General features: G+C 37.5%; 1 protein-coding gene across 1 annotated transcript in view; it reads left to right on the top strand.

Moving 5' to 3' along the window:
* Positions 1-15,789, top strand: part of NALCN (sodium leak channel, non-selective) — a 367,606-nt gene that overhangs the window by 5,544 nt on the left and 346,273 nt on the right. Inside the window, exons 2-3 of the mRNA XM_017861705.1 lie at positions 11,273-11,419; positions 15,032-15,214. Coding sequence (XP_017717194.1) covers positions 11,312-11,419; positions 15,032-15,214 — 291 coding nt within the window. The 5' untranslated portion in view covers positions 11,273-11,311. The remainder of the gene's footprint in view (positions 1-11,272; positions 11,420-15,031; positions 15,215-15,789) is intronic.

The raw sequence follows: 15,789 nt of genomic DNA on the forward strand, positions 1-15,789 counted from the left end.
ATTGTATTCTATTATGTCTAGTTAAAAGAAATTGTTACTGCTTTATCTTTCAGTTAATAGTGTCTGCAGGCTAAATCCTTTGCTTCATTTTCTTTTCTAGCTGTTTTATTATTATTTTGAAATTCACATGAGATTAGTTCCACAGGCAATATATTTTGCTTCCTTTCTTTGAAGGCATTGAATAGCAATTTAAAGGTATAGTCTAGACTAGAAAATCATAACAGAAACCCCAACAAAAACCCAAATATCTTAGTTATCCTTTTATAAAGCAAAAATTTAATTCCTGTATACAATACAAGTTAGTTATTTTCAAAGTAAATTCTGAAGATGTCTGAGGAAAATAAGAATAGAATATACTGTATATACATACAATTATAAATCAAAATTTTTGTCTCAGACTTATATTTTGCCTGTGTTGCTTATAATTAGACTCTCTTATTCTTTTCCACACAAAGAGCCCTGACTATGCAATGTGAACTTTCTAAATGTTCTCTTCTGAGCATCTAGGCTAGTGATGCCTCATTAGTTTGGAAACAGTGATGGGAGAGGTGTGCAGGGATCACCTGAAGATGTTTTTAAAAAAAATACAATGTCCTATTTTCCACCCTTAAAGATTCTGATTTAGTATGTCTGAGGTGAAGGAGGCCTCAGCTTGAGTGTCTTAGTTAGCTTGGGCTGCTGTAACAAATAGCACAGACTAGGTGGCTTAAACTCCAGACATTGGTTTCTTACAATCTGGAGACTAAGAAGTCCAAGACTGAGGGGCCGGCTGGTTCCTGTGAGAGCTGTCTTCATGGTGCACAGATGATTCAGCTGCCTCTGCTCTTCTGATAGATTCACTAATCCCATTCATGGGGGCTCCACCTTCATGGCCTCATGACCTCCCAAAGGCCCCACCTCCAAATACATTAGAGGTAAGAGCTTCAGCATATGACTTGAGGAAGACAGAACCATTCAGTTTACCGTTCAGTGTTGAGAATGTTTCTGAACCTCCCTTGATAATTCATATGTTAAGCAGTCTTTAGGAATTACTATTTTAAACCATCCCCTTTTGAGCAAATTTTGTGGATTCATATTGCAAAATGAAACAACCACAAAAACATAATCTCCCTTTGATTTTCTGTTATATTTAAGCATAGTAGCAAGTTTTGAAAACCACTGTTTTAAACCATCCACCTTCTTTATCCAACCTTTACAGATTCATATTATAAGATTAAACAACCACAATCAAAATAAGCATTCCCTTTCTGGTTTTTCATAATATATAAATGATAGCAGCAGCTCATCAAAATAAAATATCCAACACTAGATAATTAATATAGAGTAGGATATATACTTAGCACAGAGTAGGAGTGGTGGCCAGGGGCTGGGAGGAGGGGAAAATGGGAGTTGTTAATTCCTGGGTGGAAGGTTTCAGTTATGTAAGATAAGTGAGCTCTAGAGATCTGTGTTATGACATTGTGCCTGTAGTTAACATTTTATTGTGAATTTAAATATCTGTTAAAACAGTTCTCGTGTTAAATGCTCCTACTACAATGAAACAAAAATAAAAATTACCATGATGTAGATGACAAAAATACAACCCAGTTCCCTCTCATACTGCTTGACAGTTTTAGTTTGGGCATGTAGGTGCAATAACAGTTATAGTTTGGGCACGTAGGGTGCAATGGCAAAAGGGCTTTGGGGCATTGTGGTGTGTATTGAATCCCTTTAGCAAAACCAATCGCTTTTAAAGGCCAAAGAAAATTCAATTTTCACGATTAAAAAAATAAAACAAAACAGAATCCTTCGAGAAGTAATGACAGTTTTGGAGTATTTCTAGAAATAACCAGAGAAAAATAGCCTGCTGCTTTACTTTGGAATTTAGGAAATAGACTCATAAAAAGTGGGGAACCATTTTCTATTTCTAATCAGTACCTTGACAAAAGGAAAACAGAAGAGTCTGTTTTTGGAGATGGTTCTTTGAAACATTTGCCTTCCCCTGAGTGGTCACCACCTCGGGTAGCCCTTGAAGTCGCCTGGGACTGGACCATGCATGTAGAATTCTGTTTTTTGCAGAGCTACATTAGGATTTAGTGAGGGCCAAAACATAGATGAATGAGTACCCCAAAAGAAAAGTGGCAGGTGGCATTTGGAGGAGAGAGAGAGAAAGAGAGAGGCAGACAGTAAAAGAGAAGGAAGAAGAGAGAAAACCAGGCAGCCAAATCAGGGCCTTGACTTTTGTACAAAATTAGATAGAAAATCAACCACAGCAATCCTCTACCTGCAGGGGCAGGGGAGGGGGCCGCTGTTCTGTTGTGGAGACACACGTTGCTGCTGTGATGCTCAGGGGTCAGATTTTGATGCTATCTTAGTTTTCCTGCTAACGTGTTCTCTGCTGTGTTGCTGGGGGAGACGCAGGACTCCAGGCTAAGTTTAAGAGAGAAAATATAGAGCTGCTGCCTTTCCTCTGAGCAGAGGCCAGATTACACGGAAAGATGCATCCAGATCATTGAAGTTCACAAGCTGAGGATACCCGGAGGAGAGGCTTGCTTGAGAGGGCCCGGAAGGACTGGCATTGCAAGTCTAGTGGCAGGCATACTCTAATTTGGTTTTATTACTTAGACATGGAATAGGCAGGGACTTGGAGACTCCTGTCTCTGTTTTCTGGGAAAGAAGACTGTTCTATTCACAAAGCCTTGGAAGGGTCAGACTGAAAGAAGACATGGACAGCAAAGTATTCCTGGGGTGGAAATCAGAAAGACCTGGCTCCCTTGTGGTTTATCACAGCCTAACCGTGTGACCTCAGGCAAGACACTTATCTTCTCCAAACCTCAGTTTCACCTGTAAAATCAGAATAACAGAGAGAGACACTTGCCTCATTGGGGCATGGTGAGAAATAGGTAACAATTAGCCTCACACATAATAAACCCTCAGCAAATGTTAGGTGTAACTTGTTTAAACTGAAAAAATTTGTTAGTGTTTTACTTGTTTTAAAGAAATTAGAAATAAAACACATCATCTTTGTGAACATGTACAGAAGTTCATGTTTGTGAGATGTACAAAAGTTCTTAAGGTTAAAAAGTGAAAGTCAAATGTTTCACCATTTCTCTCCCTCCCTCCCCCTACCTCTGTTCTCCCAACAAATAGACTACTTGGATTCTAAACTTGCTTCCAATTCATGTGGGTCTGGGCATGTTTGCCTCCAATTTTTAATCTATATAGTGGGAATAATACTCAAAACTACTTTAGAGAAGTGTTAAATGCTTAGAATAGTGCCTGGCACAGAGTAAGCTTTCAATAATATTTGTTCTCATGTTTCAAGTAAAAAAAAATGAGTACCTAATGTCTAAGCTTGCTTCTATAATTATGCACAGAAGTTTATGGACCTTCATTCTACCCTGAGAAATGATCAAATGCATAAAAATCTGAGCAGTGTCAAAATTAATCACTTTTATCATTGGAAGTCACTTTGGATATCATCTATTGCAAAGTCCCAGACAGAGGAGAAATCTTTTCTGCAAACTCTACAATGTGTAGTCATTTCCTCTGAGAGTATCCAGAAAGGAGTTTACCACCTTTCAGGATATTCCAACACATTATGATTGGAAACTTATAGAGTATGATCTTTTTATCAAATAAACAGTCACCTCTTGATAAACTTTTGATAGAGAATTTCTATTTTGTCTGCAGTTTCCTTGCTAAAAGAACAGAGAACACTACAAAACAGAATCATAACATCTGTGTTCTGGGCTTTGGATTTTGGGGATGACAGAAAGACTTTCTCAATACATACTTTTTAATTGCTCTCACACAATCTCCGTAAAAAAAAGATGCATACATTTTTTTTTAGCCTGTATCATAGGTGGAATCTAATTTTTAGTTTTCACATTCTTAGCATAGTCAATCAAGAAATTATGAGACTAAAGCTAACTCTAGGAAGTGAAGAAATGTGTCACTTTAGGAAGTGGAGAAATCTGTCTCTTCACTACATGGGGTGAGATTATCAAATGGGAGTTAGTAAATACGTTTTTCTCATTCTTTACCAAATTTAGAGAAAAAATAATGAAGGTATAATAGAATATTTTTATGAGTCATCCTCAAGGAAAAGGAATGATAAATGGATAATACTTTCAGAAACCTGAAAGGGTCATTTAGATAGATTTAATTAGAGGTTTGATGATTTTCTGCCAGAAAAAAATTGACATTTTATAAGTATGTGGTGAGAAAAGTCATAAAGTGAGTCAGATAATAAAATGGATTCAATTTCAGGAGATGAGAAATGTCTGTACTATTTGCACAAAAAAATAATTGATGCCAAGAGTTTGTAATCACCAGGCTATATGATTTAAATATATTGAAAAAGTCATTTTCTTATTTCCTTTCCATTCTGTAATATCCTTGATTTTTGATTCAATAGTTCTGTAAGGCACATTGTCCCGTCTTGTCTCTGTGCCTAAGTTTCCTCGTCTGTAAAATGGTTCTTGTGAAAATTGAATGATACAATGCATATTCTTTTCATTTTTTCTTTTGAGACAGGGTCTCACTCTGTCACCCAGGCTGAGGTGCAGTAGTATGATCTTGGCTCACTGCAGCCTCTACTTCCCAGGCTCAAGTGACCCTCCCACCTCAGACTCCTGAGTAGCTGGTACTACAGGTTCATGCCACTACTCCCAGCTAAATTTTGTGTTTTTTTGTAGAGATGGGTTTTCTCCATGTTGCCCAGGCTGATCTCGAACTCCTGGACTCAAGCGATCCACTGCCTCAGCTTCCCTAAATGCTAGGATTACAAGTGTGAACCACCATGCCTGGCCTGAAAATGTATGATATTCTTAAACAGCCTGGCACATAATAATCCCTCAACCAACATTTTTGTTAGAAGGACTCTGTTTCTGTATGACGGTAAACATAATTTGGGTTGAAATCAACCAATGAGCTCACTGTTTTACCATGGAAACTCTCATGTGTCCCAGAGCACTTTTGCATGGGGTGTATGTGTGTGTGCATGTGTGTGTGAGCTACTGAAGGCTATTTTCCTTTGGAGAAAGCATTCTGAGTAGGAGATAACATCAGTTTTACATCAACTTCTGTTTTTAACACTTTCCCTTAAATGGTTGTGATGATTGAAATCTCAAGGCAGTCATTGAGCAGCCCCTAAATGGAAGACAGCAGAGTTGTTGGATTCTGGTCTGGAAAGTGCCCTGTGCATGTGAGAAGCTGTGGAGGCCATGAGAGGTGACCTCATGGAGGGAGAGGAAGAGCGTGAGCATGCAGGACACAGATGATCTGGGCTCAGAGAAGCAGGGGAAGTTCAGACACTTGAGATGCACAGAGAGGACATTCGACTGGGCAGAGGGAGGTGCAGGTATCAGTAGCTCTGAGGCTAAAATGTGCCCTGGGAGCTGGAGGATGGTGGAGTAGGCAGGGATGGTGACACATGAAGCAGGTGGATGGATGTTGGATAACAGATAATAAGACAAAAATATGGGGTATTTTTTCCTAATTGAAACCATAGCATAAAATGTATGATGCTATATTCATTTGCTCTGAATGGACATGTCTTCTGTCTGAGAAGGAACTTGGCAAACAAAATGGACAAACTTTACAGAAACAAGGACATCTTGCTATTCCAGCCTCAGGAATAAGCGTCCCCTTTTGTCGTCAAATTTTCATTACGGTGTATTGAGGTAAAACTGAAGATTTAAATGTGCATATTTTATGGGAAAGGCAGGGAAAGGGCAGGAAGCTCTTGTTCAAATGCAGATTTTGGCGGTTTGTTGTTTTAAGTTCTGTGGCTATTGGAACTAAAAAGAGGAAGAAATAAAAGCATTTGAAATAAGAATTAATATTATAATGCCTACATTAACAAATTGGTAACATCAAATACATGTGTCTTCAGAATATGAAGTAATGCCTTTCTCGACACAAATTTAACACTGGGAACCTAATCTGGAAAGCTGTGCTTATATTGGTTCACCTTGTAAGGCCTTGCACGTTTACGCATGTAAATGAGCTATGGGACAAGAAAGACAAGGAAGGGGCGCAGATGTTTGAAGGTGGTGTTTACTTACAGTTAGGATTTTCTGCACATGCATATTTATTGACAGAGGACGATGTTAACAAAACATAGATTTAAAAAATCTGGTTACAAAACCCTGTGCAAGTAATCATTTAAAAACAAATGTATGCATGGAAAAATATATATGGAAAAGTCAGTCCTAAAAGAGATACAATTGATATCCTCTTGGAGAGTAAGCACCCTAGCTAAAGAAAATTCCACAAGAGACCATAACTAATTACTATTTCATCTGCAGCCCCTTGTTCGATGGCAGACACAATGTATGTGCTCAACAAATCCTTTGCAAAGCTGATTGAGTTTCTAGAAATGGAATTCCTGATGGCTTTCGTTTTTGTTTCTTATTTTGTTTATATAGTTTTCTAATTTTCTACAACAAACGTGTATTACTTGTGTTAATGAAAATAAAATAAAAATAGAATTACTTTCTTCTAACTTAATTTAAGGTTTAAGTATTTGAGATCTAGGCAAAGACCAGTCAGCTCTCCTGGATTTTTGCATGAATCTCATTATGCCCAATAGCACAGTAACATGTTGGGAATCCACCATTCAATATTCCTTGCCTAGGAAGATAGTATGGAGCTAGCAGTAAGGTACTGAAGGAATAAGAAAACCACTAGATGGAGGTTGAAGATAAAGTGCACCACAGTAGAGCCTCTCTTTTAATTAATCAGCCACTCTGCTTCTAAATATAGCATATTGTCTTCCATGTCAGGAACATGGAGGGAAAGCACGTAGTATGTTTTGTTCAATGTTAAATCCACATCACTTAACATAATGGTCGGGGTAGTTAAAAAATCAAAACAATTATGCAAACATGAATGAATGAGTAACTTCTGCTAGCAATGATGGTTGGTTTCCCAAAGACATGAAAGTCAGAATTTGAGGTGAAGAGTCCCAGAGATGTTATTGAACATTTTCTTTTCTTAATTTCCTTCTCCAAGTGTGCCAGGGATACTAAGCAATGAGATAAAAACCCACCATTAAGTGTGTATGTGTGTGTCTGTGTCTAGAATAGGGCAGTTGGTAAGCAGTTTCACTTGCACTCCTAAAGACCCCACAGTTTATGCACAACAGTTATCAGAAGAGTACTTGTTGATATTGACGTATTGATAGCCTTAATAATAACTAATGATTAAAAATGAGCCAATGACTTCTGTCTTCTTTGGGGCTTTTTAGAATGAAATAGATGCTTTGATTTTATACAAGTTGTGTGTTTCTCTTCTCACGTCCTTATTCCCAAATATTAACTCTTTCAGTTATAACAAAAAATCACACACATAGACAAAAATTCTTCATGAGTTAAGTTAGGGAATTAGAAAAGACTGATGTGGAATTGGCATTGGATAACAAAGAGTACATGGCTGGGATAAAGAGTTTGAATAGTAAAGGTTGCAGGATGGTGAACAATGGTATGTTTAGCCAATCTGAGTGCAACACGTGGTATGAGTGTGAAGGGAAGTGCACGTACAAATCAGTGGGACGCAGGGTCCTGGAAACATAAGGTTAAATAAAGTAGGCAGTTTGTAAGCTTTAAGAATGCCTTTATATTCAGTGCTATGTATCCAGCACATACTGCAGTGCCTGATACCACAGTGGATGCATAATATTTGCTGTGAGAATGAATGAATGAACAGATGAGTGAGTGAGAAACAAGAAGATACACTGAGGTTTTCTGGGCTACAAAAGAGACCTACAGTGTGTTTGGAAGCTGATTTTTTAAAATATAAAATAGAGAACATTTTGAAAGGCATCTAGAGAAAGGAGTCTAGAAATGGGGATAGGTGAAAAAGGCCATTGTACATATATGGAATGAATGAGCAAGAAAACAATCCACTACTGAGAGTGGGTGCAAAGAGAACCTGCTGGGCCTTCCCACTGCACGTGGGGAACCTGAAGAGTTCGGAGCAGTAGGGTCTGGGACATGAGAGGAAGGAGAAAAGCAGAAGGATGCCTGGCTCATGTCGCTCTCTCAGGCTGCATCTTTGTTCATGATGGTGTTGGCACCGTCTTCCTACATCTGTGGGGGAAGCAGCACCGATGCCTCTCTAAATTGGTAGCTGGACACAGATGGTAATGGAAACTGTAACAACAGGTGATCACTTGAGGGGTTAAGTAAAGAGGACAGGCAAGAACAGCATACTGTGAACCATAATTTGGAAGACAGGAGAAGATTCAAAAGACTTTAATACTGAACCCAAGAGAGCTGCAAGGGAAAGAAATGACCCATAGTGTTGCAAGGACATTGCAGTTAAAGAAAATGGAATATTTTAATTTTAATACCGTGAAGAGGGGGCTGGAATGAAGTAGGGAAAGTATATACCAATAGAAATGAAATTGCTATCACAGAATACAAAAACTGGATCTTAACCATTTAAAACAGGAATGAACATGAGATGAATGAATGTTTCCTGAGTTGCTATAAGCTGTTTCTGAGTAAAAAATTTATTAATGGACACATTGTGACTGTGCAGCCTCTCTCCCGATATTGAGCTATTTAAATACCAACTTCTTTTAATAAATGTGGGAAACATTTTGAAAGCCAGGTTTTTCAAACCTTGTGTACTGTCTTATGAAGGACCCTTTGGTAAACAGAAAAAAGAGATATTGGCTTATAAAAACATAATAGTGATAAGGCTAAGATACACAGAAGCAATTTCCTATCAAAATAATAAGCTTACCTAGGATACTTAAATATCCCTACTGGTTTTTATCAGAGGAATAATAGGTCTGCCGTATGCAGTTATATTGATTCAACATGAATGAAGGCATAAAACAATATTTCTGTTTGTAAATGAAAATTACAATCAACCACCTAAAATTAATTTTGAATTCCTCATGTGTTTGTAACTTAAATTTACTTTACTTTACTACTTGAATATAATATTTAATAGTATTAAATCAGTGAAATTTCTAGAGATCCAGGAGCTACTTGTTGAGTTTTTATATATGTGTGGATTAGCCAGGTATCTTTGGAGCTTAGATCATTTCTTGGGCACTGTTTGAAGTGGCACCTGGGAGCAGGTAAAGTGAAGGTAAATGTGAGTGACAGCTAATGTCATTCAGTTTTAATCACACTGTTTTGGTTGGTCAGATAAAACTAAATTGGGAATTTTTAAAAAACAGTAAATTCTGGACATGTATTTTTCTAGATAAATAAATCCATAATCAAAATCATTTTGCTTTAGATGGCGTATTGATAATAAAGGTGCATGGAATTCATATGCCCATTGTCTCCACTGCTCAATGAAAGAGGACTTGTGGAAAGATCTATAAAATTCCTCATATAATCTTTGAACTACATGGTGAAACCACTCTTTTACTTGCTTCTTTGTACTGTCATCTTGAAGGATTTCTAAAAGATTCTATGTACACTCAGTATTTGGATGTGTAGGAGACTGTCATTGAAGAGGCATCTCAAATTGAGGCCCCCAAAAGGAACCCTGGTTTTCCTTCCCCCCTCCCAGGAAATAAGGGAGAGAAAAAAAAAAAAAAAAAAAAACACTTTAAATACTCTGCATCTATTTACATGGGATATCAAAGAGTTCCAAACTCCAATTATATAACATAAATTAATTAGTGCAGCCTAGTGCAAAGCCCATATTCAAACTCAATATTCAGGGCAATAACAGCCTGGAAATACCTAGCATGTCTTAAAGCCAGTTAGCTTTTTTCTTTTGGGAATAGGAGGTGTATGAGTCTGTTTTCACCCTTCTGTAAAGAAATCCCTGAGACTGGGTAATTTATAAAGGAAAGAGGTTTAATTGACTCCATTCTGCATGGCTGGGGAGGCTTCAGGAAACTTACAATCATGGTGGAAGACACCTTCTTCACAAGGCAGCAGGAGAGAGAAAGAGTGTGTGAAGTAGGAACTGTCAAACACTTATAAAACCCATCAGATCTTGTGAGAACTCACTCACTATCATGAGAACAGCATGGGGAAAACCGCCGCCATAATTCAACCCCTCCCTCCACACATGGGGATTGTGGGGATTATAATTCAAGATGAAATTTGGTGGGGGACACAGGCAACCCGTATCAGGAGAGTTAGGCAGAGATACCTGCCCAGGGAGATAAAGGAGCACGTAGTGATGGAAGTAGGTGCTCAATACAGGCAATCAGATTTGGAGCTGCTTTGTTCTGAGTTTCCGTATTTTCTTTTCTTTTCCAGTAAAAACTGCATCTGTACACATACACACACACACACACACATACACACTACAAACATGTTCTTGTTCTTTTTGAACTCCGGTGAGGACTAAGTGGCACCCATTGTCCTTAGTTAGGTTTTTTTCTCTAGATCCATGGAGCACCAGATAGGAGAGATCCAGGTGCTAATCAAATGAGAATCTCACAGTCCACTCAGGGATCTTCAGGTACCACCTGCCTTTATAACAATTCTTCTCACACTGTATTGCACTTACTTGCTATTTGAGTCCTGAGGACTGACATAAAATAGCCCCCTTTCAAGTGACTGCTGAGTTGTGGAAGGCGATAGCAATGGCCACAGGGAGGTGATGTCTGTCACAGGATGTAGATGTTTCAGAATTGTGGAAATTTAAGCAGTAAGCAGGCATCTCATCTCCCACCTCAGTATAATTTCATGAAAAATTTACTTCAGAGTAGCTGGAAGAATTTAGATAATCACTGCATTCATTTAAAAAAATCTCCATTTAGAGGAGGTTCTTCCCCCATTCTTTCTGGCCTCACTCCCCTCTGGGGAGGACAAAATTGGGAAATCGGCTTGGGACTACTGTTGGAAGTAAGAGATGTCTGTGAATCTCATGTTAAATTAACACTGGGGAAATCATGGGGAAGATCTGTGCATTTCGTCTGTATTAGTCAGCAGTGTTCTAGCACAGAGCATCTGTATGTGGAGACAGCTTTAGGTATAAGAGCATATGTCCAGAAAGATTTTCCCAATAATATGTCTGCCCTAAGATACAAACCATTTTACTCTATCTATTCTAAATCACTAGCCTCTAAACTGCTTATGAAGTGCATAAAATAATCTATTGCATTGGGAGAAAAAAATCAAGCTTCTATTGGTGTTAATTTTGTCTCATCCTTTTAAGTTTCCATTTTCATGTGTTCTTTATACACTATGGAATAGAACACATGTATGCCTTACAAATACATAGATACATGTGGGGAACTCAATTTTTTGATGAGAGGAAAGATGGTTTAGATGACAAATACAACTTTTCCTTTTCCCAGACTGTGGTTTTGTGCTTGCTCACCAAAGCTAATCTCAGCATGCTCAAAAGGAAGCAGAGTTCCAGGGTGGAAGCCCAGCCAGTCACTGACTTTGGTCCTGATGAGTCTCTGTCGGATAACGCTGACATCCTCTGGATTAACAAACCAGTAAGTTTCTTCTTTGAGTATGGAGAAGCGTAAGTGGATGTAAGAGAAATTTGATTGACAAATGCAAATATCATGTACCTTTGGCTTCAAAATGTCTGAGCTGCAGTAGAATATGGATGAGGTTCAGAGTCTGGAAGTAGAGAACAATCCAATGAAATAGTGAGATGCCGCTATGAGTTACTCACATGGGAAGATGCACCGGGTGGTCCAATCCCCTCCCCTCCCCTCCCCTCCCCACACTGTGCACCCTGTCCTCAGAGTCACGCGGTGTAGTGATGATACCACTTCTCAGGCTGATCCAAATCTGGGGTCCATGATGAGCAACCTGTTCTTAACGAACTTCCTTTACTTGTTGTCAACATGCCTGAATCCATGAGACAATAAGCACATGCTTGGAATTAAAGGTCTCCTTCTGATTTGCAAGTTTTGAGTAAAAGGTCAATGAGATAATGGATAGTATCTCTGAAGAATTTGTCACCTTTGCCGCCTAATTAAGTTGATGAGGATTTGAGAGGAAGAACTGCTAGGCTAGGCGCCACTGTATGCCAGAAAGCATAGCAACCAGAGCTAAGTCTGACAGGCGTGCATGTCCATGAGTGTTGAAAACTCAGCTCTACAAAACCAAGCAGGATCAACTTCTTACTCACCTCGTGGTTGATGCTGAAGTAACAAAAGGAAATGACCTGTTGCCTCTTGCAGTGCTTGTCTTTCCCCTAACCATGATACACACAGGATCTGCTTGGACTCTTTGCTGTCCTTCCCAATCTGTCTTCCTCTAATCTGCCCTCCAAATTACTTCCCCAGCCTGCTCACATTTCTTTATCTATTTCTGTTTTTATTCACATCACCCTTCTGCTTTATAATCATGGAAACATCTCTATTACCTTCATTACAAATGAAAATCTGTTAGTATGACATTCCTACTTCTTTTCATTCAGAACCTAACCTGTCCAGTAACTGCTCCTTTCCCATGTCAGCACAACATCCACTCAAGCCCCGTCAGCAGCCTCCTACTCCTCTAGGCTCTCTGGCTTGTTCACATTGCTTTCCTTTGCTCGTACTGCCCCCTGGCCCCAGTGACCCTTTCCCAGCTCCTCTGATGAGTCAAATCCTCCTCATCCATTAGGACTGGCTGAGATGTCACCCCTGGCATCCTCCTCTGAAAGGCTTATTTCCACCACAGACGGAATGAACCTCTCTTCTCTTTCCACTTAGCCTGTTTTATATTTGTATATAAATTGAATGTTATCTATAAATAACTGTATATTTTATATACATCATATGTGTATATTTACATTATATACATTATAGATCATGTATGTATATAATACATATATTTATGGATCTATTGTCTTATGTATATATACATGTTATATGCACACACATAAACATATAACAGGTTATATAGATATCACATATATACACATTACATATACACATATGTTATATGTGTTAACACTATGCATATTACCTATACATATAAATGTCATGTGTGTATAACATTTATACCTGTTATATATGCATATGTGTTATAGCATGTACTGATATACATATATGCATATAACATGTATGTGTTAATATGTGCCATGTGTATAACATGAGACAATATACATAATATATTCCTATTTTTTTTTTTCGCTCATTGTCTTATATCTAGAACTCATTGAATTGTTTTTATTAATGTTTGTTAATATAACATGTTTTTGCCTCTTACAGTGCTTGTCTTTCCCCTAACCATGATACATGCAGCATCTGCATGGACTCTTTGTTTTCCTTCCCAGTCTTTCTCTAACCTGCCCTCCAGACTACATGTATTTACATGTATGTGTATATACACATAATGTATTATATACATACATATAACATGATATGGGTATATACACACATTTTACAGATATATAATATATTCAAAGATGTTTTACTTCTTGGACTGCAAAATAGGAGTCGGAAGTGTGTTGCTTCCATGTTTTGTTTTCCACACCCAGCATTCTGACACATAGTAGGCCTTTGTTCACGCTTAGAGAATTGAATGGAATAGAGAATGAAGCACCCCTAACTCTTTCTTAGTGTCCACCTTATTACAGAACTTTCTGCGAAGTTATGAAGAAGTTAGTATCAAAGATGTAGCCTTGGAGGCACTTACTGAAATTATTAATGCTTCATTAAAATCCTGTCTTTAAACTAAAAACTGGTTTGTTGTTGAAGAACCTATATTTGGAAGCTCTTTTGTGTAATTAGATTCTTTACGTTAAAAGTCCAGATGGGGCTAAATTCACACACCGATGTTTATTGAAGTGCTTCCAAATTGCATGAAAGATACATCAGCCCTTAAAGTAAATTGCATCATCAGTGGCTTGTGTGTTATGGAATTAGCAGCATAGTATCTTCATGTAAATATTATAACTGTCAGATAAATATTATAACCCACTCATCAGCTGCAAGTGTCTGAATCTCCTGAAAGTTCTGACAGTCTTTTCTATTTTTCATCTTGAGTGTTTGCTAGTATACATAGCTGCAGAATCCATCTACCACAAACCTAAATTTTTTTCAGAGAGTATAATATCAAAGAATTATCATGATTTCATATAGGTCCAAGATAGTCAATAAAAACATATTTGGATTACGTTCAAGAATTGTGTACTAATTGATTAACTGGTGACATTGATTGTGTGGGCCTAGCATGGAGATGCAGTTAAGTATTTTTTTTTAACCCTAGATACTAGTTTTTGTAATAAAATATTGAGTATGAGTGATTGTATGTCCTGTACATATATTCGTGTAAACACAAACATACTTATCTTTAATTCTTTCTTCTTATTTTGGGGTTAAAGAAAATCATCAGATAGCAGACATGCCTCTAGTGTTGCACAGAAAGTTATTTTATGGAATTTTGAAAGATGTATGGTCTAAATTTGTATAAAATATGTTCTCCAAAATAAAGAGAAAATCTATTCATTATTTTTTTAAATGTAGGATGAGACCAGATTTTAAAAGTTTCTTTGTATTTTTATACAAAGACATTATACATAAGATACAAATAGAAAGGAAATTCTAAATATGGGATGTGTTATGTATCAAATCATTTAAAAAGCATTTCTGATCTACTATGATAGGCCCTTGTGCGAGATGTTAGGGAAGTTACAGTAAATATAGTATGACCCCTAATTCTAGGTACTTATAGTACAAAAATGAAAAAAAAATAATGGCACATCAAGTTCCTATATGACTAAATTACAAACACATATTTTAATTGAACCAGAATCTTCCTATATTGTAGTCCGATGCCAGGAGGTTATCAGATGTTTTGTTGAGCCTGATCAGGTTCCATCTAGGCTTTGAGTCTTTGTAATGCATGACCACAGAAATGCCTCCACCTTTCTATCTTAATGTGTTTATGTGGAAAATAGGTGACTTGAGAATTAAATGATATAAAAACATGTGAAAATATTTTAGCACATTATATGCACTTAGATGTTAGTTTTCTTCTTCTTTAACTCCGTATTAGTGAACTATTTTAACTTCAGTATTATGTTTTCCACTTAGTGTGGTTCATAATACAAGTTTGAGATTTCAGTTATGGCGCCATGTAATAACTCTGGACCATCATTGCAGTGGGTTCACTCTTTGCTGCGCATCTGTGCCATCATCAGCGTCATTTCTGTTTGTATGAATACGCCAATGACCTTCGAGCACTATCCTCCACTTCAGTATGTGACTTTCACTTTGGATACATTATTGATGTTTCTCTACACAGCAGAGATGATAGCAAAAATGCACATCCGGGGCATTGTCAAGGTAAGCATTCCCATGTCATTTAAACTAAGAACCTAAATGCATCGAAAATCTTAATCCGTTTATCATATTTGCGTGTTCATTTCAGTAAAACAAAACATCATTTTATCTTATACATATGGAAGACCTTTTTAAAAAGGCATAACTCCAGAGATTGGGAGAAATTGTGGCATGAGACTATTTTAAAAGTTAAATAAATTTTATAAGACACAAAGTCTTGGAATATCTGGGAAGGAACAAGATGGTCTGACTAATAGCTGTGTGAAGTCCAGAGTAGGGTTATTCATGCCACCTAGGGCTGAGCCCGCGACCCAGTACAGGGGCTGGCCCAGAGAAGCACCTTATTTTTTGTTGACTTATGGAGTGCAGCATCAGAGTCACATGGTAGAGTTAGAGCATGATAATATTGTAGCAGGATGTCATTTACTTGATGTGTTTTGAAGATATGAAAGGATAAAAAACAAAAAAGGACATGAGACAGCAAAATTTTCTGGGACCAAAAGAAAAATAATGTGTCATGTGAAATTAGTAACAATTGGAAACAAAATAAATACAAAATTTTTTTTTTTTTTTTTTTT

Source organism: Rhinopithecus bieti, unplaced genomic scaffold (assembly GCF_001698545.2).
Source record: "Rhinopithecus bieti isolate Rb0 unplaced genomic scaffold, ASM169854v2 scaffold_2254, whole genome shotgun sequence".
Classification (NCBI taxonomy): domain Eukaryota; kingdom Metazoa; phylum Chordata; class Mammalia; order Primates; family Cercopithecidae; genus Rhinopithecus; species Rhinopithecus bieti.